Below are 25,738 nucleotides of genomic sequence, written 5' to 3'. Positions count from 1 at the left end.
AATTGAGCCACAGCAAGGTTAATTAACTTGCCCATGGTCACATTGCTGGTAAATTGCAAAATTAGAATCTGGACAAGAGTATATCTGGAAAGCTCATACTCTGTCCAGCTAGCCAGTGTCCTCCTATTGGAAGAGTATATTTAGAGATCAAGCATAGGTCCACCCTGTCCATCCCAGAGTATGTCCAAGTGTTGGTGTTCCTAAACTGACCCTGTTTTTCATAGTTCCTTTACTTTATCAGCTTATAAATTTCAAAAAAAAATTCGCTAACAATTCCAAGTTCTTTCATAACAGGACAAGCTTAAAGAAATTACTGAGGCAGTCATTCAGATGTCCTTCGTTAATGTTTGTGCAGCGCTTATACCAACACTTTCACATGCCTCTGCTCATTTGATATGCTCAGCATCCCTATAAAATATTTTATAGTTAGAGAACGAAAGCTCAGAAAGTTTAGTATCTTGTCCAATATCACACTGCAACCAGGTTTGCATCCCATCTCACTAGGCTGGCAGTAAACGCCTACAGAAGGCTTCAAAGAACTCGATTCTCTGAGGCTCTTTTCCTAGGTTGTCCCCAGAGGCAAAACAAATCAATATACTTCTACAAGGTCTTATAACCCAGAAATGACTTTGCCACTGGAGGAAATTTGGCTTATTATTTCTTAAAAGAGCAATGGGCTTCACTGACTGCCAATCACAATGATTGCTTCTGTGATAGATAAAAAGATCAATAAGCAATAAAAGTGAATACCTTCACTGAAGGCATTCATGGTCAAGTGAACAAACAAGACAGGTAAACAGATGATAATAACAGAAGAAGGTCCAGAACAGAGGTACAAGGAAGGTATGAACAGAGTACTACTAGTTTTCACAAGAGGCACCCCGACCCAGCACTGACTCCTCCAGTAAAATAGGCCTAGAACTTAGTTTACTGCTCATCCACACTTTTTCTTCCATTTACGTTTCCCTTTTAGATGCCTGATCTCTCCACTATCCATCCTGCCTCCTCCATCCCATTTCTTATAAATTTTAAAGGCATTGATAGTAATACTTTGGTAACACAAGGTTTGTATCAATAAAATGTAAGCTCCACAAGGCCAGAAATTTTTATCTCTTTTGTTCACTGCTATGCCCTCCAAGGCCTAGACGAATCCCTGTCATATAAGTAGTTGTTCAACAAATACATATTGGAAGAAAATCCAATACTCATTTAAAAATTCTTAATTTAAAACAGAACATTGAACTTAATAAATTAAAAACAAAAAGACCTCCCCCTACTCCACCCCACATAGCACAAATTTTCTGTTCCATCTACACACTCATTCTTCCATTGTTTTGTTTTCCCACATTTAGTAGCTTCCACTGTGATGCCCTGTTGTCTTCTTCCCAGACTATGAGCTTTTGTGCCTATTCCTGGTGTACCAGGGACCTCTCTTTAGCATAAATGCCATCACTGACTGCCAGCAGCCTCTGATGTAATGTGTTCTGTGTAGATTGGGATTTGGAACTCCAACAGTGGGCTTAACATGACAGACGGCAACAAAGACAGGTCCAATAATATCACCGATTCACTCGCCAATCGAACGCTCATCGTCACCACAATTCTGGTAAGTTGACTATGTGGAATTCAGGGCATCTTATCCAGACTCTTACTCTAGACCTTGAAGGATTCCTCAACTATCCTTTTCATGCCAACAACTCTCTCTGTAAATGTCTATGTTTAACTGGGACACTAGAAGCATATGTTTGTGTGTACCTATAATAGATTGAATTATCAGCTTCCAACATTGTTCCGAAGATTTCCTACTTCCAATCCATTCTCATCTCTGTTTTCCTCCACTCTCTAGCCCCACCCAGCTGGTCTCCCTTGCTCTCTGGCTGCTGGTTGGTTTCAACCAAGGAGAGACTAAGACCAGGGAAGTGGAGGAAGAGACCCAAGGAGATTTCTTCCGCTGTTTCCCAACAGTATTGTCAGAACCTCTGTCCTTCACAGCCACAGCTTCTACCCTGTCAATGATCCTGCCTCCATATGCTAACTGCACTGGACTCCTGGAACACTCTTTCCTCCCTCTCTGCCTCAACCCTAGCTTCCTAATTATGTTGCTCCCTGGGTGTCTATATCCCAGTACAATTCTCACCACCATCCCTGTTGCCTCCCTTTGTCTTGCTCATTCCTCTGTAAATAGCCCCTTTATTAACTGCTCTTCAAAAGCCCAGGTAAAAGTACCTCCTACTCTGTGTTGGAACCCCTGTCATGCCCCCATCTAGCAACTGTGCACTCACAAGTTGTTCATTCTCCCTCTTTGCTCTATCCTAATCCAAGAAGTAAAGGGAGTGGCCACCTCTAAAATCTTCACTTTTGGACCTTCCTGTTTTGATTTAGTCCATGATGTCAGGCCAATTTATTTCTGAAACAGTTAGCTTCAGAGAATTATTCATCCAAAATGAAAACCATTTTGTTTTCCTGGTGTCTACTTTCTCTGAAACTTTCTCATGGAAATACAGAGTTTTCTACTTCTATCAGTTTGTTTGAGGATAAGCCTAAACACAAAGGACAGATCAGTAATGTAGTAACTATTATGATTGTATAAAATAAAATACATTTTTATTTATTCAAATGAGAATAAATAATAAATAAAAATAAATTTTTATTTATTCAAATTAATTAATAAGATTATAGATACACAGACTTAAGGAAATGTCCATTATTCATAGGATAGGGGATTTATCACATAAGCATATAAACAAAGAATTTACCAGATGTGAGCTCTAAGATGCATTCAAATAAGAAAGTGGAATCGATGATAAAAGAAGACACTGAAATGGCCTTTGAATAAGATATCCTGAATGAAACCAAGAAAAAATAGGTAAGTAATAAGGGAATAGTGAAGTTGAGATGCAATTTAGCTGAGAAATGAGAAAATTAAAATATTCAGAGTATTTAGTAGACAGGAAGTTTGCAGAACAAGGGAATATATTTGCTGATTTAGATTTCCCTTTTATAAGTAGGTGAAGCTCATAGATAAAAGCCAGGAGGGAGGGTGGGTCTAGCACTAGAAGCTTGGGTGTGGGCACAGCTGCATGCCAGACATCCAGACATCAGATCAACCCCTGCCTTCTCTGCCAGACCTAAAGTTCAAAAATGATTGTGTCTCTATGACACCATTCACTCACAGCTCTGCCCTCAGCAGTGGAGGGGAAAAACTCTCAATCAAAGAGAGAGGAGGGAGTGAAATAATATATGAAGTGTTCTATATTTGTAGAGGAGGTACAAAAGATGAGTTTAGCAAAGGCAGAAGGGAAAGTGACTTTCTTTAGTATTCTCAAATCTTAAAAATAATTTTCAAATATTTTATATCTTCTGGCTGTTGATAGAGCTTGTGTAAGTAAATTCTACCTTTCATTATAACAGGGTTTCATATGTGATTTGTTTCATATAGGAAGAACCCTATGTGATGTACAGGAAATCTGATAAGCCCCTGTATGGAAATGACAGATTTGAAGGATATTGCCTGGATCTATTGAAGGAATTGTCAAACATCCTGGGTTTCATTTATGATGTTAAACTTGTCCCTGATGGCAAATATGGAGCTCAGAATGACAAAGGAGAGTGGAATGGAATGGTCAAAGAACTTATAGATCATGTAAGCAAAACTATATCTCCTACATAGGGGTCTTAAATGTCAAAAAAAGTGCATAATGAGAAGAAGTAAAAGAAAAGAGAAAAAATGGTTGAGTCAGTGTCAGAAGACATGTATTATTTATTTATTTTTTTTTAATCATAAAAATGGCTTGAAAAGTGGGAGAAAACAACCTACCAATGTAGTTTCCCCACTTAGAAGGGCAAGTAATGAAAAATTGAGGATAAAAATTTATGGGCCTATCCCTCCTACTGAAGAATAACCTTGAATGATTCTTAGATTAGATAAAGAGTTCTGAAGTTTGCAGCTCAGAGCAAAATCTCATCGACTACTTTTATGATCTAGTTGCTCATTTCTTACTTTTCTCACATGCCCTTTTTTAAAGGCATTCTTCTGCAGTTTTCTTTCCCCCATTTAGTTCCAGAATATGTATGTGTATGTATATATATATATGTTGTGTGTGTGTATGTTTCACACTGTCTGGTTTCTCTTTGCTATTGAATACTATTTTGTAAACATAACTGTGTAAATCAACTGTTTTTATATTAGAGTCAATCAGCACAGAAGGTTTTTGTGTGAGAAGCATTTGGAGTTGAGAATAGGAATCAGGAGAACCAGGAAAAGTCTAGACATTCACCAGGAAGGTAGACAACTAAGGTGACAAGTTCAAACTTGCTTTTGCAGAGGGCTGATCTGGCGGTGGCTCCTCTTACCATCACTTACGTGCGGGAAAAAGTCATAGACTTCTCCAAACCCTTCATGACCCTGGGCATCAGCATTCTCTACCATAAGCCCAATGGCACCAATCCAGGGGTCTTCTCCTTCCTCAACCCTCTATCTCCTGACATTTGGATGTATGTGCTCTTAGCCTGTTTAGGAGTCAGTTGTGTACTCTTTGTGATCGCAAGGTAAGTTAGAGAACTACTAAACTTACAACAGATCTATGTCAGTCTCAGGTTGACCTGTATGCTCTAGAGGTAGACAGAGTTCAAGAACTTCAAAGTATTCTTTTAGTTTTGCCTGGTGTTCTATTCTGTCAAGTTCTCCCTCATAAAAGCCACTCTATAAATGAATATCTTCTAATTATTCATAAAGGTAATTTTAAAAGATAATAGGAAGACAATTTTATATATTATATTAATTTCATTTTATCAGTACTTAAAGCAATGTAAAATGGTTATGTACCCATTTTTCCCTGAATTATATTGCCACAAAAGCAATAGCTCAGCTAATAAATCTAAAATGTTTCAACAGGAAAGAGAAAAGTTGTGTCCAGATTCTTGATCCCTGGAATATTCGCAAATATTAAGCAAAATAGAAAAAGTTAGCTAGGAATTGTTGTAGCAAATAAGAAGCACTGGATTAAACAAGATTTTGAAATCCTCAGGAATAAAAACAAATACTTTGAAAATTTTATAAAATTTACTTTTTTAAAAAATTAGACAGTTAACAAGAGAATTCTGGAAATAACAATAAAAAGAAAGAGTAGTTATATATCCAGTCTGGAGGCATGAAATCTTTATGCTACCCTGATGATTCAGTTTAGATTTTATTTTCTGAGATAACCCTACATTTAACCATTCTGCTCTACACAGTTTTTCAAAGGATTGTTATACCATTCAGTAGATCATATTTTCTAAATACCTTTGATACTGAATTGGAAACACAGCTGCTTTATCTTTCTGCTGGCTTAGACAGTAGATATCCCTAGACAAACCCTGTAAAAAAAAATGATTGCTTTGTTATGTCCTCTATTCATTTTCAACCTTTTTCATCCTTCAACAAAACTCAGTGAACTTTTTCTCTAATCAATTTGTGTTTTCTCTCCAGGAATTTCTAAGAGAAATCTTTCTTCATGCTAGTTCTTTGTCATTGTTCACTGTATGGTTTTGATTAATGCCAGGTAACTCTTTCCCTAGCATAATTATAAAGAAAGCTGGGAAAAATAACCTAGTTTGGAAAGGTCTTACAGATCCATAAAGCAGACATAGTAAAAGCGAATAAATGTGTGCTCTCACGTGTGGGTGAGTCACATATGTTCAATATGAAATGAATATTTCGAAGTTCTCTATACTTCATAAAGTGTACCATTACCAAATCCTAGACTGTTTTCCAAATTTTGTCCAGATATTAAATTACTTTTAAATAATGACCAAAGCTTTCTTTCCATGTGTCTTACCTCATAAAATAGTATATTGTCAGTATGTAGAGTCATACTATCCTTTGATACATTAATACTCAATCAGTGGTTCTCAACTAGGAGAGATTTTATCCTCCAGGGAACATTTTATCCTCCAGACATTTCCAGCAATGTCTGGAAATAGTTTTTGATTGTTACAACTGAGGGTGGAGGTTGCTACTGGTATATAGTAGGTAGAGTCCAGGGATGTAGCTAAACATCCTACAGTGTGCAGGACAGCCCTCCCCCTACAACAAAGAATTACCCCAAAATGTCAATAGCACCAAGTTTGAATAACCATGCTCTAAATAATTAAAGATGATAGTGCTTTGAGTATCAAATTTTCAAAGATGAATAACTCACCTTTGGAAGGGCATTTCTCATTACTGGCTCATAAGTGAAATGAATACTGCCCTAGAATGGCCATTGAATAAATGACCACCCTAAAGTGATGTACTCTCTAACAATAAATTAGAAATCTTGTGTTGGCTTGTTGTTCCATTCCTCTATTTGGGGCCCACACCTGCTGGGTGATTCTAGGGCTAGTAGAGCAATCCAAGCAGCAGAGGGCAACAGAGAAGTGAGTTTCCATATTCCCCAGCTCACTGCTTTGTCTAAACAGTGATGCTAATGAGTAGAATAGGCAAGACAATGTTGATGAGCAAGTAATTACATCATTTATCACACTGACTTGACCAAAATCACTGAAAGAAAAAAACATGTCAACAGCAACCAGAAATTCTCACAAGCCTACAGGTTGAAAGTTCTCTTTTACATTTGACACCAAGTGTGCCTTTAAATGGCCTTATTTTTACCACCAGAATATGTCAAAATAATGTAGCATTCAGTAGTTTTCCCCTCCTCATTTTGTCTGTTCCTCTATAACCTCCTGATGAACCAGAGCCCTACCTTTTCTAACTTCATTCTGTTTCAGTTAAGAAAGTAACCTCCTTTGTCCCCTAGTCAATACTATCCACTCAACATTCCTACTCACCAAGTATCATTTATAAACCAGCTCTTCTTTATTTAGCTTATTCTCCTTGTCACTCCCTTCTCACTGTCTTTCCTCTCACTCTGGGTCTTGGGGAAGTGGAGATGTCATGCATCAAATGCAAACTTGCAAACAGCATGGTGGTAAAACATAGAAAATATAAAAATATAAAAAATAACTCCCTGCAGTGTACAAGTGCACTATCATGGGGATTGTACTCTCAGCTACATTCAGCTTCTCCATACCTTTGAATCCATTCCTGCCTCTACGTCATAAAGCCACTAAATATATTTTGGAGGTGATTCCTAAAGACAAAATCCTGATCGAATAAATGTGCCAATTCACTTTTACTTCCCACCATCATAGCTTGAACTTGGTCACTCTGCATCCATAAGCTAATATGTAAAATGACTTTCTGTTAACACCTTAGTGGTTTGCATTCAAAGTTAGTGAAATAGAAATGAAAAACAGCTAACCTCCTAATCATCTTTAGCTCTAGAGAGGCTTTTGAATTTGCTTTTTGAAATATATCCTTTCTTGTCTTTTTAAAGGGGAAAAATAAAGCCCATCACTGCATTTAGGCTAATGCTCTCACTAGACAGAGACTTACAAACCATTTGCTGAAGTGAATTGAATTTATAAAGTTAGACAAACTAAGGAAAGCCATATAAATTTTTTAGTTACTATGACTTGTTACAAATGTGCATGTCAGTGTTTTTGTTTTGTGGTTGACATTTTTTAAATTACTTTTTGTAAAGTATTTAATCCCAAGGAATTATAACCATCATGAACACAAAATTTAGATAGACCAAATATCCAAATATAATGTCTGATTACATCTTATAATTTATGCTCATCTTCTTAAAATGAACATTTTTTAAGTTGGCTTCTGGCAAAGAAAAATCAAGAAAACCTTTGACTATAACTCTACAGTTATAATACCAACCCAACAGTTATGCTACAAGGTCGAATAGAGCTTCCTCCATTAAAAGATGAATAGATCTCCCTCTTCTTGATACACCCTAATATCTATTCGCAGCCATAAAAAGAATCTCTTAATTAGAAATCTTCAGTATGACCAGCATTTTATATCTTCCATTCAAGTAAAAGTCTGGCATATATAAACATAAAACCTAAATTAACCTCTGTATTTCAATATAATGCTACTCTTCTATGTGCAAATTTTAACATAAATTTTAAGCATATTTGTTCCTTTCTCTGACATTTCACTAAAAATCAGTATCAGTTGAAGATAGCAGCTTCAGAATATCATTGGTGTGGGTCATGTATTAATTTTTCTCCCAGACTTCCTGGTGCTGACATTACTGTCACACTAGCTATCTTTAAGCAGGCATTAGGAATTTCAAGCCGAAATATCTACATCCAGTAGGCAACAGGTAGGTCTATTGCATTACGAAAAGTCAGTGTCTTACAACACAGCATCAAATCACTATTTAATATTCCTCAGTCCACACACTCCCCAAGTCACTCAGAATCTCAGAAAGAAAGGATCTAAAATATCTCTGCAGAGCAGGCAGAATCACATTGCTGTTTAGACAGTTTTCTTTTTTGCCATAGAAAATTAGATTAATTGTTCACTTAGAACTGCAAAGTATGAAATACTGAAAAAAGACCAAGTTAGATGCAGCATTCCAAAGAGAAAAGTGGTGATCTCATTCATCAGAGCATATACAGGGGAGAAATGCCAGAATATCAGGGGGCTGGTGGTTGCCAGGTTTTATGATCTGTTTAGAAAAACTCCTTCCTTTGAATGCATAATCTGCCTAATTTATTGCACTTAATATTTTTTAATTATTGTACAAGTGACAATGATATTGTTTAAGTAATGGCATCTTTACTCTGTACTGCTTCAATTAGTAGGTTCATTAATATTGGTATTCAGTTCTTCAGCTCAGCAAACTACTATGGTTATAAGAGAGTATAAATTCATAACTTAATTATATTGTTGAAACAGTAATTAAAATGCATTGGCATGGCATTGTCAATTAAAGCTATATTCATAAGCTTCACAGGAACCTGCACTGTGTGCCCTGCAGCTGTGGAGAAGGTGTAGTCACGATTCAGATGCCATTACTGGGGGATAAACTACAAGGCTGTTATCCCAGTCTCCCTAAGACTTGATGAGGAGATGCTGTATACTTTTCAGAAGGTGTCTGGGGGTTTAGAGAATGGTTTTTCATTAAGAGGAACTGTCTGCCCAGTTCCTTGTGCATGATTCACAGTGTGCCCTGCTTTTCGCTTTAGATAATGTATTCACTTTAATACTAACTCTCCCCAAGTGTCAGCAACCTGCTATTGTTTACTGCTGAAACCTTATGGCTGGAGAGCATTCCATATGTTCTCATTGGCTTTATGGTGTTTTAACATTACTCCTGCTTGCATTAAAAGACCCAATGGCAAACAGCAAAGATTCCAGTGCTAAGGACTACTGCATTTAATCATTTCCAGATCACTTTACAGAGCACCTGCTAATGTCTTTTTGGAAAAATAAGTGCCCCTTGGAAAGATAGTCCTAAAATATAACCACAGAGCAGGGAGCTCCTTGGGCTGTAGAGATCAGACAGATGTTTAGAAAACAGAGGAAGAACCAAAACTCTTCAGTTCCTCAAATTTTTATTTTAACACACCCTAGAGATATCTGGATTCCCTCTTCTTTAAAAATAAGGAAACTGAAGCCAGTGAGCTTAAGTTACTTATTCAAGGTTGATTTCCTAACTAACGAGGGTTGGTGATCAGGTGACCACAATTCATAGTTCTAGAAACAATTCAAAATGAATCTAGAGTGTCTGAATCTAAAACTCTCCATTGAGACATGCTGTGTCCTTAACACTAATGAACCCCTGTGCCTGGGCCAGGATACTTCTAAGTTTGAACTTTATCTCTTCATTTAAGGATTGTGATTTTTATCTCCATATACAATCATAAAAACATTAATACATCCCAATCCAGACATTCTTTTTGTTTATTAATTGTTTCAAACTTGCAGCTCCTTTGATTCATTATGAAATCACTAGACTACATAGACTCCTTTAAACTTCTATCCATAGATACCTCTTGAAGTCCAGTCACCCCTCTGTTTTTGTGCCTTCCACAGCACCTAGCAACACAGAATCTTGATACTGTAGCTGGTATGCAACAGTGTGTGTGTCACTGTCATTGCTACTTTGTGGGGTAAATACTCGAGATGAGTGAACCTCTCTTTAACAGTCCATCTAGTTGTTCAGTAAAATGGAAATGAGTGAAAACTCAGAACAATTTAGTAGACATAGATCTGAGGAGTACAGTTCCAGACAACCAATGGGCTTTGACTACAACTCAGAAGTCTGATAAATATAATGCCTAAAGTCTCCTTTGCACTTTGCCCACCAAAGCTGTAAGTTTATGAATATGGCCTACTGTTTGGTTTGATGTGTCCATCATTAGCTGTTGGGTGTTCTGCATTGTTCAGCGGGTTTTCACTGGTGCCACATATATTTATCTCATGTTTACAGACTGTTTCTGTTAACTACCACAGGTTTACACCCTACGAGTGGTATAACCCCCACCCATGCAATCCTGACTCAGACGTGGTGGAAAACAATTTTACTTTACTAAACAGTTTCTGGTTTGGAGTTGGAGCTCTCATGCAACAAGGTACAAGGTTGCGCATCTTTGTCACACACATCCCACAGTCTGCTGACAGGTTTTCATGCTGGTAAATTCCACCAAGAAGATAGAGGGTAGGCTAAAAACTATCTCAGGAATCAAAAAAATAGAACCCGGCTTCCTAGACAGTTCTAAAAATAAAAAAAATATGACAGAAATGAAACTCCTTTGCTATATATCTAAAATAAGACTTACTATCAAGCAATGAACACAAATTTTCCTAGAGAGAAGGAAGGGATAAATTATCTTAGAAACTGTTTACAAATTGGCATAGATGGAGATATCAGTCTTTTCCTAACTTCACAAGTTAGAGGTTGAAAAGGATTAAAGTTTGAATCCTTTGAAAATTAGGTTGACTTACATTCTTCCAATAGCTCACAGTACCTAAAACTGTCAACTAATTACCACTCTGACAGACCCTACAGGGATTCATCTTAGCTTCCCAGTAACCTTTTACGATCTCCATCAGTTGGTAACCATAGCAACAGTAAACTGGAGAAGTTGGGGGAAATGAAATTCAAACCATAGGAATGTAATATATTTTATACATTTTCTATGATTTGGAAGATTTTGATTTTGGTGGGGAGGGAGGAGTGAGTTGTTTTAACCTTTGGAAGAAATCCAACTCTTTTGTGGATATTCCTCAGCTTTGATTCCAGACGTATGGTATAGAAAACCATTCTCAAGATAAGTGCATTTATTTAAGAAAATCATAAGTCACAGATGCTGTTGTGTTTGGAATATCTGCTCATTTGACAACAAGTTGCAAAATAAATTGGCAAAGGAAATTTCAACTAGGATATATATTAAAGATGTTTGTTACTTAGGTGTGAACCCTAAGGCTTTTCATGAGGGAGTTGTTATCATCTACTCGAAATGTATATAGTCTGTCTCTATAAATTCCAGGGAGAGAGAGCAAGGGTTTCTAGTGTGGAAATACAAAATAATTGAAGAGAGTGAGTAAAACCTCTCATCATGCAATTAAGTGTAGTTTATTCAGGCACTGCCAAATAGGTGTAGACACAGCACCTGATTTACTAGAAATCACTTGCATGAGTTTAGAGAATAGCACAGAACTATAAATCCTGCAGGAAAACTCATTAGATGACATATACTGCTTTACCACTGCATTTACTTTTTAAGGCATTTATCTTGTGAACAATTACTTTCAAAGAGTGAGAGACTCCCCTCCTTCCCTATAGCTTGCCTTCCTGTGCCATTAGAATAGAAAAATATAGACTTGGGTTTCATAGAGCACACGGCAAGTCTGTGCATGTACGTATGACTGTGACTGCCTTCTGTCATATGAGTGTTCCCGCCCCTAAAATTTCTCTTTTATATTCTACCTGTTTGGAGTTTCCCATCATCCACAGCAAACCGTGGGATGCAGTGTCTGCTAGTTACCACTACCTTGGGTACGTGACAGTCAACCCCAACCAGACTCTGCTTGTTTTTCAAGAAGTTTTAAATATTTGTCAGGTGAAACATATATTGAAATGTAAAAATTTGCAGTACTGGTGACTGTTAGTGCATTTGTCCTTAGCGTGTGGCATTGGACCAGGTAGCTAACTTATGTATTGACTGTTGTGCTCTTGTTAGCAGAAGCTTATCACTGTACTCACTTGGAAATCATTTTGTTTAATTTCTTTTTTAATGTGATGATCAGGCTTTCTCTTTTCTACAGAGCGTGAGCAAAGTCTGGATCAGGATTGGCTGTCATGTCTGCCATAAAAGGCAGTAAAGAGACTTCAGCAAGTATTGTCTCTCATCCCAAATATTTTCTAATGATGTTTTATTCTACTTTTATTACTTTCATAACTTCATACTCTAGAATTCTGAACTTAGAAAAATCATCTCTACTTGAGCGAAGTCATTTCTAAGTATGTAAATTAATGTTGAGAGTCATGAAAGTCGCAAAATTGTGTGAAATTTTTTAAAAAGATGAAATGTTGAGAAATATAATACATACCGTCTACCAAGGGTTTGAAATGTAACCTGAGTAGGTTTCTACAAATTATTTTTAAGTTCCAAGACCACTTCATCCAAAAGTATAAATATGTATTAGTTTAAAGTGTGATAGATGTGAATTTATCATTACATGTCAACAGCTGGTTATCCGTCTGTCCAGTTTTACTGCCATATAATACATAATTATACAAATAATAAATTAAAATCTGATCTTTTCACAAATGCAGCCAAATAAAATAAGGATAAATTTACAGCAGAAAATCTATACCTATAAGCTAAGAAAATATATCTACTAACTATATTACCTATTTCCCACGGCTATTTTATGAAATAAATTGTATTTTAATGATAGCCAACGAAAAATCTAAAATAATATCACACTACCACAAGGCTGCTAGATCAATGAAGTACAAAGATATGAAACAAACTTGGGCATTAAACACACACATACACCCACAGACATATAAATCCCATTAAACTGAAAGATTAAAACAAGAGAGCAACAAACTATTCTACTAAATTCTTAGAGGCAATTTAATGAAAACTGTTATAAATCTGAGTATTATTACACACCCAAATTCAAACAAACAAACAAAAGAAGGAAATAAAAACCACAGTGAAGCCATTAACCTCATTAAAAGACAATAAAGCACAAAGATACCTAATAGCTTTAGAAGAATACATCTAATTCAAGGCCAAGAAACTCTGCCGACCTTTATCTGCTTACCATGAGCTGGCTTTGATTTCATGAGCAATATTTGTATCTGTTTATAGATTAAGCTTGAGCATAAACTCATGTATTTGTAGATTCGTAAACTCCAATGTCCCTTTCTATCTTAAGCCATTAACTACAAAACTTCAAAACACCCAATCAGAAAAGTGAAAGACTCCTTTAAACCAGGTAATTCACCTGCTGAACTTCATACTTTGGATTTTTTAACTTAGGGTTTTTCCCTTTCACTTTTTAACTGGTCCCATAAACTCTAACATTCCTCCGACTTCATGGAGGAAATGCTAAGTACAGAACCAATGGTGAATTTCAAGCAAGCAGATTAACCAAAAATCCATCCATGAATTGATCAAATTGGGGTAAGTGCTGCATATACCCTTCTGTCCCTTTTGATTCTACTGTTGGATTTATGGCCTTCCATAAGTTTGATCAAAAGTTTTGAGCTAGAGAGTTTTCACAGATGTTTGTCCTTTGTGTAGGTAAACTTCACACATGTACCCTTTCTTTAAGAGAGAAAGGTTTTTTTGGTAAATACATTAAATGCCTCTATATTACCTTTTTGCAAATAATCAGGAATCATCTGATAACATCTAAAATGTATGTTCTTAGCAGAAAAGGCCCCTTTCCACCTGCAAAACAGCCAGTCTTTGAAGTATAATTAAAAAATAGTACTTTATTTGAGGACAAAATTTGCCTTTTCAGTGAATATATTATTTTCAGTTAAATAAGAATCTACTTTAAAAAAATAATTTTGACTTCAAAAGTAACATAAAGCAATAAAAAATGATTCATCTACTGTCAAATATGGCTGCATCCAATTTCATTTGATTTGTGAAACTCCAGTGTTTTATTAAAGTACATGTGATAATGACATGATATGTTAATCTTTTGAAAGTCTCTCTCATTCTTTAAGATTAAATAAAAGTAAGTTAGCATTTCAAAGCTTTCACAGTTGTACAACCTAGAACATTTTATTTCAAACAATAAGATGCATATCAGACAGTAAGAAAAGTCCAGAAGTCTGGGATTGACTTTTCAGCAGAAACAAGCAAACAAACTCAAATCTAAGCAACTAAACTATCTATAAATTTTAAACATAGAATAACTTAGGGTTAAAATCATTTAATGCCTTCAAATGTCAATAAATCACATTTTAAACAGCAGCATTGATAAATGATAAAAGATCACTTAGATTTTGCTTCATTTTCTAAAAAAATGCATCTATTCACCTACACGCAAGAGAGTAAAACCTTGATAGATTTATAGTTTTGTGTCACAAAAATGCATTATCTCTCTAGGTTAGTGTCAAATCACGGGTCTTCCCTTCTCTCCTAACTGTTTAACTCTCTTACTCTGGCGATACCATCACAGGATCAGAGTTGATGCCCAAAGCTCTATCAACAAGAATAGTTGGAGGGATATGGTGGTTTTTCACACTAATCATCATTTCATCCTACACTGCCAATCTGGCTGCCTTCTTGACAGTAGAGCGAATGGAATCCCCCATTGATTCAGCAGATGACCTGGCAAAACAAACCAAGATAGAATATGGGGCAGTCAGAGATGGATCTACAATGACCTTCTTCAAGGTAAGGAACTGACAATATATTCTCAGCGGTTATCTCATACTGAGGGGAGGAGGTTGTGGAATGAGAGTCTGTCCAAAAAAAACCAAAAAAATGTTAGGCAACTTTTTTATAAAGTAAAATGTCTAATGGCAAAATCTGATTGCAAGGGACCTAGGTACCCTCAGCTGTCACATAAAACAATTTCTTCAGTGCCCATCTAGGTATCATTCCCTCTATCCCCAATTGAGTACACTCAGATCCACAGGTCAGTATCTTCAATATCTTTTCTTGTCTTTATACCCATTAATTAATCACTCATGTATAGAAGCCACAAAAGTAAAGATTACTTAACCTGAAATTATGACAATCAGAATGCTTGAATATCTTTGTTTTGTTCTTCCTGTTCTGTACTGGATGAGGCAGGAGCAGATGATAAGTAAATGTGTTGATACTGGTATTTATTTGGAAAATTAAAACCAAAAGTATCCCAGGGAACTCCAGTCTAATATTGCATTTGCACCAATGGGGACAGTGCTCCCAGAGTAGCCTGAAGCCTTCCGATAGCCTGGAGTGTCTCCCGAGGTACCAAAGGAGAGTTAAGTTAGAATCAATATGGTTTTAGTGTCAAGTGCATTTTGTTGTTCAAGTCTTTTTAATTACTTACCCAGAGTAATGAAACTGATTTCCACCTTGCTTACGGAATAAGCTGCAGTACTTTTATTATCAAATCTCAGATACTATATCTCCCATGGGGGGGAAATGGATTTTAATAGATCCAGGGACCTTTAGAGATGACAAAAAACCTTAGAGATCAGAAAGTTCAGCCCTTCACCTTACTCATGAAGAGAACAAAACCCACAGAAGCTAAATTATTTGCTCAAAATCACACACTTGGTTTATGACACAGCCAGGCTAGAACCTTCTTGTAAGAGGTACTTGTGCATGTGAAAAAAAGGAAAACAGCAACTGTAACCAAAATAAACTCTAACAACACCTTTGTCAACGTTTCACATCCAGATTACTGAAAATGAAGTTGTCACCCAAGGTTTGAGAGGACTACTTTGACTTGTGAAGAGTATTTATTTAGAGACAAAAAACTAAGGGTAAAAGAAAAGGGAACACTTCTTTGTATAACAGTATTATTTCACCAAAATATGTATTACTTATGCAGTAAATGCAGTTTAACATTAAAATAATAATAAATAAACAAATAAAAACTTACTTGTTTTAGGAGTAAACTATACCCAGAGTTTTATAAAAAAGAGTAATGTAAAAAGTTAGGATTTTTCTCTTCCTCTATATTAAAAAAAAGATGATTTTAAACTTTTTTTTAATTTTAAGAAATATGACATTGATTTAATGAAGGTATAAAGTGTGGTGATTCTTTCTTCTTTGGACAAGTGTTGTTTTCAGGACAAATTACATTAAACGTATGGCTTTCCAACTTTCTGAAAGCTTGAATTTTCCTAAAATCAGTACTGTAAAGAAACACGTTACCCACAGCTAGTAATTCATCACAACACTTGTCAAAAACTAGGAAAATTACCTGCAAGGCATATAGGACAGAGAGACACTGCCAAAGAGAACTGAGTATGTCTGAAAAACATATCTGAAATGATTTACCTCTTTCACCAGTATCAAAAAGTTTTAAAGTATTGGGAAATGGGCGAGTAGAGGTAGAGAAGATTCTACTACTACTAAGATGCACATTATAAATATAAAAGAGGGAGAGGCTACCCTTTGAAAAAGCCATAGATCTGACTTCGCCACTGTGAAAACAATCAGTGTATTCACAAAGTATCCTTTAATCTCATTTTAATTTGTCTCTGTTCACATACCTTTGAATATAAAGAGTGCTGGTTCCCACATTTCCTGGCAGGACCCTAGAGTGACTTGGGTGTACTTGGATATTGCATTTCCCTGAAATAATTCTATGCTAATCTCTCAACTGTACTAGCTCATAACTGCACACTCTGTTCCTAAATGCTTTACATACAGTATTTCATTTTATCCTTATCAAAGCCAACTGAGTTAAGAGCTAAGATTATCCTCATTGTATGATGAGGAAAATGAGGTATAGCTCAGTTAAATTACTTGCCACAAATTTATAAAGCTACTGATGAAAGAGTCAGTGTTCAGACAAACTTCAGGGAGTTCTAGAAGTTCTACCCTCCTTGAGGGTAGACAATTGGTCTCTTTTGTCTGTCATTATATCCTCAGAACCTAAAACAGTACCTGGCACATAGTAGGTACATAGTAGAGATAGTAGGCACTCAGAAAACATGTTTTTAATAAATGAACAAATACACTACTGAAATCTAAGAGAGATGGGTTCTATCAGAGGAGAAAAAGAGAGAAGGAGGAAAGAAGGGAGGTGAGGAGGTATCTTTGTTCAGGCTGCTATAACGAAACACCACAGACTGGGTACTTTATAAATAACAGAAATTTATTTCTGACAGTTCTGGAGGCTGGAAGTCAAGATCATGGTTGAATGAGGGCTCTCTTCTAGGTCGCAGATTTTATGCTGTGTCCTCACATGGTGGAAGGGGCATGGGTCTCACAGGACCTTCTTTTATAAGGGCACTAATCCCATTCATAAGGGCTCCATTCTCATGACTTAAACACCTCCCCAATGCCTCATCTCTTCATACCATCATTTTTGAGGATCAGGATTTCAACATATGAATCTGGGGGGACACATTCAGACCATAGCAGGAACGATACATAGAGATCCACAGAGGAAGAGACACTGTCCTATGTTCCTCGATTTAAAAGTTATCTTGTAGCCTAGCAACAAGAAGGAATTTATTTGCAAAAAGAGAACAAGGACTAAATCCGATTTAATTTTCCCCTTGAGGGAGGCAAGCTGTCAGAAAGCTTCAGAGGGATACACACTCAGCATTTTTAAGCTGGATTATTCTGCAAGGGAAAGAAATGTTCCAGCCTTTTAGCTCTCAGGGTAGTTCTACCCTGTCACTGAGTGACAGCAGTTAAGGTCACAAGGACTCAGTTTTGACCTGGCTCTACATTAATGTATCACTGCCATTGAGGCTTCCCTCCCTCCCTTTCTCTCTTAATCAAAGACAGTATCCTCTCTTACGCTGTTGAATCAATAAGGAAAGCTGCCTTTGCCTGGTCTAACCTAGCACATTCTGATCTACTATTGGGGCATAAGCCTTGCTCACATGGGTCCCAGCTGCATTCAATCACAAGGGAACTTCTAATAAGAAGCACTTTTCCATCACACAGTGTAACTAAAGTGCTTTTGTCCCCCCAGTACCCCAAAAATATCCCTTTGGCACATCCAAATGGTGAACCTGTCTCTTTGCTTTCAAGATGACTCTAAGTTGTTTTACAGCTGAAGAATAGGCATTCGCAAGGAGGAAAGGACTATGGAAGTTACCAAAATCCATAAACAAACAAAATACACTAACTCCTCATATGTGGTCTCTTGGTCACAATTGAGGGATGTTTTTAGTGAAAGCTCTGCTTGAAAAGTGTGACCAGAAGTTGCTCACTAAAATTTCCATCCAAAGCCATTGACTTTTTTTTTCTAGACTTCGTCATTCTTGCAGAGAACAAGACCTTAGATTTCAGATTTGGATATTTGATTTTCAACATAAAAAAAGTTGTTGTTGTTGTTTTTTAAATAGCTCAGTTGAGGTTTCACTATCCATCATCTGAATTCAGGCAAGGCTGAGGGAATAAACTGACGTTTATTAAGCAACTGCTGAGTCAAGGTACTACATGTCTGAGACAAGGGAAGCTGAAACAGTTTTCCTTCATTGAGTCATTTGTATGTAGAACAACACAGTGATCACCAGGGACTGTATTTACGCAAAGAACTGAGATTAAATCGTAAATTCAATTACACATACATTCACAAAGTTTTACAGATAGACACCTCAAGATCCTGGCTGATGCCCATGAAGAAAAGAACAATTTTAAGTTTTGTGGCCAAGGGCACTTAGTCAATGATGCTTATTAAACATTACACTTCCTCAAGGTCATCTGCACCCTATGGATGATAACGTCTATTTGGTGAAAGGGTGTCATTCACCAGTAGACCAATTACTGGGTCAAAGTTAAAGAGAGGCAGAGTGTTTCATCAACTGTCCAAGGACTGTTGAAGATATTTTAGGAGATCCTCCAAATATCAGGGGACCATTTATTTGTCCTTGGCTAATAATTTTAAATAGAATATTTTTATAAATCAGTATACCAATAATTCAGAACTTCAAGAGACTTCATTTAAGAGAATTTTTAACAAACTACCTTTGATTTTCTACTCAGGATAATACTAATTAATAATATGATATTAATTATATTGGTTTTTCATCTCTCTGCTGCTGAATTGCTTGGTCCTTTCAATTGTTTCAAAATCTTAAATGATAAAGCCTTTTCCTGCCCTCCACACTATCTGAGACCACCCTCAGCATCTTAAGAGATACAAAGAATAGTCAGGTCACAGTCAAGTTCTGTGGACACAACTTGGGGACAGATTACCTAAGGCCATTTCCTCTTTTATACCCAAGAACATTGACAGCAACAGCATCCAACTACAACTTTTGCTTTTAATATGGAGCACTAAGGCACTGATTTTCTCCACGTCTCATAAAAAGTAGGACATGTGCAAAAATTGTTTTTTGTCTTTGTAATTCTATTAATTACACTTATGGATAAATGGAATAGCCCAAACTTTGATTTCACAGTGATAGTTTATCAACTCATTTTTTTTTCCCAGCTGAAGAAAGGATTATCATGTAAAAGCTTAAGGACCATTTGAGGCCTGAAAAAAGAGATTTCTCAATGTCTCTTGCAAACCATCATCCAAGTGAAATAATGGTTTTGGTTCATTGTTCAGAGATTAGGGATACCAGCCAGTCTTCTCAGGAGTTATGACTATAATAAAATGCTGTGATATAAATTAAAACTTACAGTAAAGTTTTGTTCTAGAACCTGGGTTCAAATTCTAACACTACTGCTTATTAGCTATGTAGACCTTGGTAAGTTATTTAAACCCTTTGTACCTCAATTCTCCTGTCTGTAAATTGAGGATAATATCTAGCTCAAAATATTATTTTAAGAAATAAATAACTTAATAGAGGTAGTGTGTTTATAATACTATATGGCAAATTGCAACAATAAAAATGTTAAATAAAAAAGGGAAAAATGTTAAATATTATTATAATTCTCACCAAAAACATCATCACCATTAACATCCAACCCTTACTCTTAGCTATTAGTCCTACTTTTTTCAACTTTCTGAATTAAGAAAAAAAAAAACCTCTAGTTTGGTCTTTGTTCAGCTTCCTTACTGATCCTGGGAGGTGTGCCTTCTGCTACTGGACAGAAAAGTTCAGAGAGAGTGCCAGTGCCCCAAATCTCAAAGACTTTCAGAGGCCAAGTCAGACAAAGACCTCAGTCCTTGGAAGCTTTGCTGAGCACATATAGGAATTAGCAGAAGAACCACTTCCAGATGGTAGATAAGCAACAGATGGTGAGGCTGCCCTCAGAATTCAGCTGAGAAGCAGAATAAGGCAGTTCAACTCAGTTCAGTTTAATTTATATTTTTTCCAGGATCTCCAATTTGACCAGTTTTTGAGGTTGTCACTGTAAGAGATAGGAAGGGGGAGATATAAACTTTTTCAAGGCTTGAAGACCTGAATAGCAATAAAGAAACAAGATGCACACAGACCTGTTAAACACAATGCAACATGTGGTTAAGTAGCATGCCTTGTGCAGACAGGAAGTGGTGTGAACATCAGAAGTCCCCGTGAGCCAGAATGGTAGAAAATACTCATGTAAGAAATGCTTCTCAGTAGAAGCTTGCCCTGTAAAAAATCACTATCCTCTCAGACCCAAGTCAGAGGATTACACAGATAAGATCATGATTCAGTCTAAAATGACTTGAATAAAATAGGTTTAAAAAAATCGTAACAGACTTGTCATTACTGGCTTTCATGGTCTGGGGACTTTGGACCAGCTGTGGGAATGGACTCTCTAACCTTTATAACCTCCTTCCAGAGAGTGGTTAGGTGCTATCATTAACCCAAAAGACATTTCAAGAAAGTTACTGAGCACTGCACCAGTGGATGTGAAGCAATAAGCCATGATGGGGAGACAAGTTTCAGACAAAAATAGTCATATAGTGAAGCACAAAATGAAAGATATTTCACAAACTTCTCTGTATAGGAAGGCACGCTTCACATAAGAGCTATTAGCTGATGTTTGAAAGATCTAGCTAATTTTACCTTCAGTGTCCAAAATGTTAAGTCCCTATAGTTTAAAAATGTATTTGTTTAGGGAGAAATCCATGAGGTCAATTAAAGTTAACCTTTTTCAAAGCCTGTTATATTGCCTGTAATGGACCAATCTTTAGACAGGATAAAAACATGAAAAATGTTTTAGCAAAGGTGTTTAAATCCCACTGAGGGAATTTTTTTAAAAGGGAACACATGAATTTATAGCCTAGGAAATTCTGCAAATGTCATAACTTTCTATCAATTCAAGATAAGAGCAAAATCAGCTGCAATGATCATATTATATACATTTGAAAGACACAGGCCCCTCAATATAGTATAAATGCTTTCATCTGAGAGTCTTCCTTCAAAGTGATTTTTAAAAATTAAATCATATTTTTTTAAATCCATGAGAATTTTTTTTAACATCTTTATTGAAGTATAATTGCTTTACAATGGTGTGTTAGTTTCTGCTGTGTAACAAGGTGAAACATTTATACATATACATATATCCCCATATCCCCTCCCTCTTTCATCTCCCTCCCACCCTCCTTATCCCACCCCTCTAGGTGGTCACAAAGCACAGAGTTGATCTCCCTATGCTATGTGGCTGCTTCCCACTAGCTATTTTACATTTGGTAGTGTATATATGTCAATGTCACTCTCTCACTTCGTCCCAGCTTACCCTCCCCTCTCCCCAAGTCCTCAAGTCCATTCTCTATGTCTGTGTCTTTGTTCCTGTCCTGCCCTTAGGTTCTTCAGAGCCTTTTTTTTTTTTTAGGTTCCATATATATGTGTTAGCATACAGTATTTATTTTTCTCTTTCTGAATTACTTGACTCTGTATGACAGACTCTAGGTCCATCCACCTCACTACAGATAACTCAATTTCATTTATTTTTATGGCTGAGTAATATTTTATTGTATATATGTGCCACATCTTTATCCATTCATCTGTCAATGGACACTTAGGTTATTTCCATGTCCTGGCATGTAGAAATCCAAACTTATAAAGCAGATATATCAGAGGTGAATAGTTGCCTTAAAAGCAACCATTTCCTCTAACACAAGATCAGATCTATCATTTCATGAAATAATAAATTCTCATGGACACTATTTACAATAGCCAGGACATGGAAAGAACCTAAATGTCCATGAGAATTTATTATTTCATGAAATGATAGATCTAATCTTGTGTTAGAGGAAATGGTTTCTTTTAAGGCAACTATTCACCTCTGATATATCTGCTTTACAAGTTTGGATTTCTACATGGCTGATTTCCATGTCTTTGACTGATTTTTAAGGTGTTGTGTTTTTTTTTAAAATCGGCATTTATGTAAAGTAAATTGGAGATCAGATTTTAAAATGTGATTATATTTGATGTTTTATTTGTTCAATAAGCATATATTTACCATATTTATATGATCATTTTTGACAAGATAACAAAAATCAAATATCAATAATCTATCTTCAGTGTATATGTGTGGGGTATGGATATATGTAAAAATAAACATATAAACAGGTATCTATATAAAATCTTTAAGCATGTTGGTCTGAAGTAGAATTGCACAGTTGTTCATTCTACTGAATAATAGGATTATACATCTTTACTGTAGAAGTCCTATAACCTGGTTGAAGAAATAATGTGTTAAATAATGTTTATTTCAGTAAAAATGAAATATTAGAGGGATATGTCTATAAAATGCAGGTTCTATCAGTCTTAAGATTGTATTACACTCCAGAATTTACACATACTTTTCCTGTTATAGCAGAAACCCTGAAACTGAAAACAATGGAACTATATGAAATACAAAATAAGGAAAAATATAAACAATATCTACATTTCCTTCCAGGTTCCAACTGTTGCACTTCCTAAAACACTGTCTAATTTTTTTGTCTAAACAAATATAAGCTGTCTAAATTCATATAAATTGTTTCCATGCATTGTGTCATGACTACAAGATTTTCAGCAGCTCTAGTTATAATAGAAAAGATGCCACAGCTATTTACTGAAATTATTTCTTAAGAAAATGTGTCAGTGATGTTAAAACATTAGCCGAGTCATAAGTTTGATGTTCTGTGTATTAAAACAAACAGTTGATTCCCTATTAGTTAAGAACATAAACCCTGGAGCCAGATTGCTGGGATCAAATCCTGGCTTCATCATTTCTTTATGTGGCATTCTGTTTCTTCATCTGTAAAGGAGAAATAATAATGGTATCTTTCTCATATGAACACTGTGAAGATTAAATAGATTAATACATGCAAAGTGCTTAGAATAGTTTTGGGCACACAGTAAACACTGCACATGCTGGTTATTATTACTATTTTCAATAAATAGTTTTTAACTGCACAGAGACCCGTTGTAAATTATTTCCCATTGAGTGTTTAACTTGCATGCATTATGGGAGAAAAAAGAGAAATAAACAACAGTCATCAGATGGTGATACAGTAATACTCCCTTATAACAGATTTTAGATGAAAAGAATGCTTATTCTTTGCCAACATTTCATCAGCATCAGAATAGCCACATAATCAGGTTTAACCAGACAAAGTAAATGCATTTAACCTTGACTCTCCTCTAGGATTAAAAAAAAAAAACCTGGATGATTTCAGATTTAATAAATGAGGACTTTTCAGTTTTTGTGACTTTTGATAAGAAGCTCAGAGTACTTTACAAATATTCTAATTCACGTTTGACATATTCAGTGAAATAAGTTGCAATCACTGTTTCTTCTTTTTAAATATATATCATTTAGAGCAATTTAGCAGGCTGAGACTATAGAAGATTTACAAGTGCAGAAACATCCACACTGTCATTCAAATGGTTTGCTAAGTCTTTTAATATTTATGATAATGTCCCATGAAATATGCTTCTATTTTTAAGAATTATTAAAATCTGTCTTAAAAATAGTCTATTAAAAAGAAATAAATCTAATTTAACTACTCTTAGAATAGTACTTTTTGACCAAACAAAAAATAAACATTACAGAACATGGTTTGACAGTGGATGGAACTCAAGAATAAGGAGGAAAGAGGCCATGACTCTGTATTGGTTCTTTCACTAACCAATATGACCCCTGGGTGGCACTTAACTGTCCTTGAAGTCAGGACCTGCATAAGTAATATGAAAAGGTTGGTCTAGTGAGTAGAACCTGTGGGTTGAAGGATCCTTAAGTGAAACTCATCCATCCATGAAATTCTTCTTGTACGTTTCCAGTAGTAGAAAACTCACCATATCCTAAGCCATCTACAGATATTTTTAACTGTTAAAAAGGTTATTCCTTAGCCACATTCTGGGTCTTCCTATTTATCTAAGCTCCCCAGCTTGTCAAACAGTCTATAATTTCAAATGTAGAATACAATGGATCCCCACAACAGCAAACTTTCTAAATGATGAAAGAGAACTTTAAATAAAAGCAGAAGGGTGCTATTCTCTGTCCCATTATGTTTACCATTATTAGACTGGAGCAAAAATAATAGGAGGGTGTCAAAGAAATTTAGAATGTTCCCTATACCTTCAACTTGAGCAAGTCCCCCAAGTGATCATTTTCTTAGAAAAAGTTCTGCTGTTCAATGGTTCAAATTCCATGCCTGCTAGATTTCTCTTCCAGTACCTCAGGCAGTTCAAGCCAAGAACAACCTTCTACTCCAAAAAGGAAGAAGTAAGTGTGGTTGAATTAAATCCATGACCTTCAGCTCCACAGAGCAGTGCTAGTTAACATGTGGTGGTCAACACAAACGTGTTGACTCAGGGAACATTGTGTTACTAAGCTGTGATGAGATAAAAGAAATTGAGAGTAAGACTTTAGAAGTTCTGTAGCTCTTGGATATTGTGGTGGCACCAAGAACATGATTAATGAGGGACTTTCCTGGTGGCGCAATGGTTAAGAATCCGCCTGCCAATGCAGGGGACATGGGTTTAATCCCTGGCCCTGGAAGACCCCACATGCTGCAGAGCAGCTAAGCCCGTGTGCCACAACTGCTGAGCCTGTGCTCTAGACCCTGTGAGCCACAACTACTGAAGCCCTCATGCTCTAGGGCCCACATGCCACAACTAGAGAGCCCAAGTGCTGCAGCTACTGAAGCCCACGTGCCTAGAGCCTGTGCTCCACAACAAGAGAAGCCACTGCAATGAGAAGCCCGTGCTTCGCCACAACTAGAGAAAGCCCATGCGCAGCAACAAAGGCCCAACACAGCCAAAAATAAAATAATAAAAAAAATTAAAAAGAAAAAGAACATGATTAATGGATACGGTTCCAAGAATGTAGACCACTTTGAGGGCTGTCAAGTGCCAACATGGTGAGCCACGTCTGGTATGAGTGCATACTAATCCCACTTGGTAGCACTACCCAAAATCAGCATAGTACAGTGGAAAGAACATTGAATTAGATGTCAGGGGTCCAGAGATCCAGTATTAGCTCTGATACTAACGAGTTTTGTGATTTTCATGAACTCTCCAAATCTTCTGTACCAAAATTTCCCCCTCTGTGTAAACAGCATGAATGAGCCAATTTCTAAAGTTTCCATCAACTATAAAATTTCATAATTCTAAGAAAATTATTTTCCCTTAAGGTAGTTTCCTGGTAGAAGAATAATTTTCCCAGCAGTGCGTTTACTGCCAAAAGACAGACTGACGTCCGTGCACTTGTACAAGTAGCTCTTTATTATAAATTTAGCATTAACAGACTCTTCCAGGCTAAAATTACCCAACAAATGAGGCATTGAACCCTACCTCAAAAACATACCTTTTCA

At 36.3% G+C, this 25,738-nt stretch overlaps 1 protein-coding gene across 12 annotated transcripts in view; it reads left to right on the top strand.

The window, feature by feature from the left end:
- The window catches only part of GRIK1 (glutamate ionotropic receptor kainate type subunit 1), a gene marked incomplete at both ends in the record, with an annotated part of 423,407 nt that overhangs the window by 373,354 nt on the left and 24,315 nt on the right, over positions 1–25,738 (top strand). For 11 of the 12 annotated variants that reach the window (XM_082654750.1, XM_082654756.1, XM_082654753.1 and 8 more), the window contains 5 exons: positions 1,493–1,606; positions 3,440–3,643; positions 4,325–4,548; positions 10,346–10,464; positions 14,546–14,763. In XM_082654750.1, coding sequence (XP_082510876.1) covers positions 1,493–1,606; positions 3,440–3,643; positions 4,325–4,548; positions 10,346–10,464; positions 14,546–14,763 — 879 coding nt within the window. The remainder of the gene's footprint in view (positions 1–1,492; positions 1,607–3,439; positions 3,644–4,324; positions 4,549–10,345; positions 10,465–14,545; positions 14,764–25,738) is intronic. The other variant, XM_082654760.1, reaches the window with a different exon arrangement.

Source organism: Grampus griseus (genome assembly GCF_964374135.1).
Source record: "Grampus griseus genome assembly, chromosome: 5".
NCBI lineage: Eukaryota > Metazoa > Chordata > Mammalia > Artiodactyla > Delphinidae > Grampus > Grampus griseus.
This window is presented reverse-complemented; position numbering and strand designations above follow the sequence as displayed.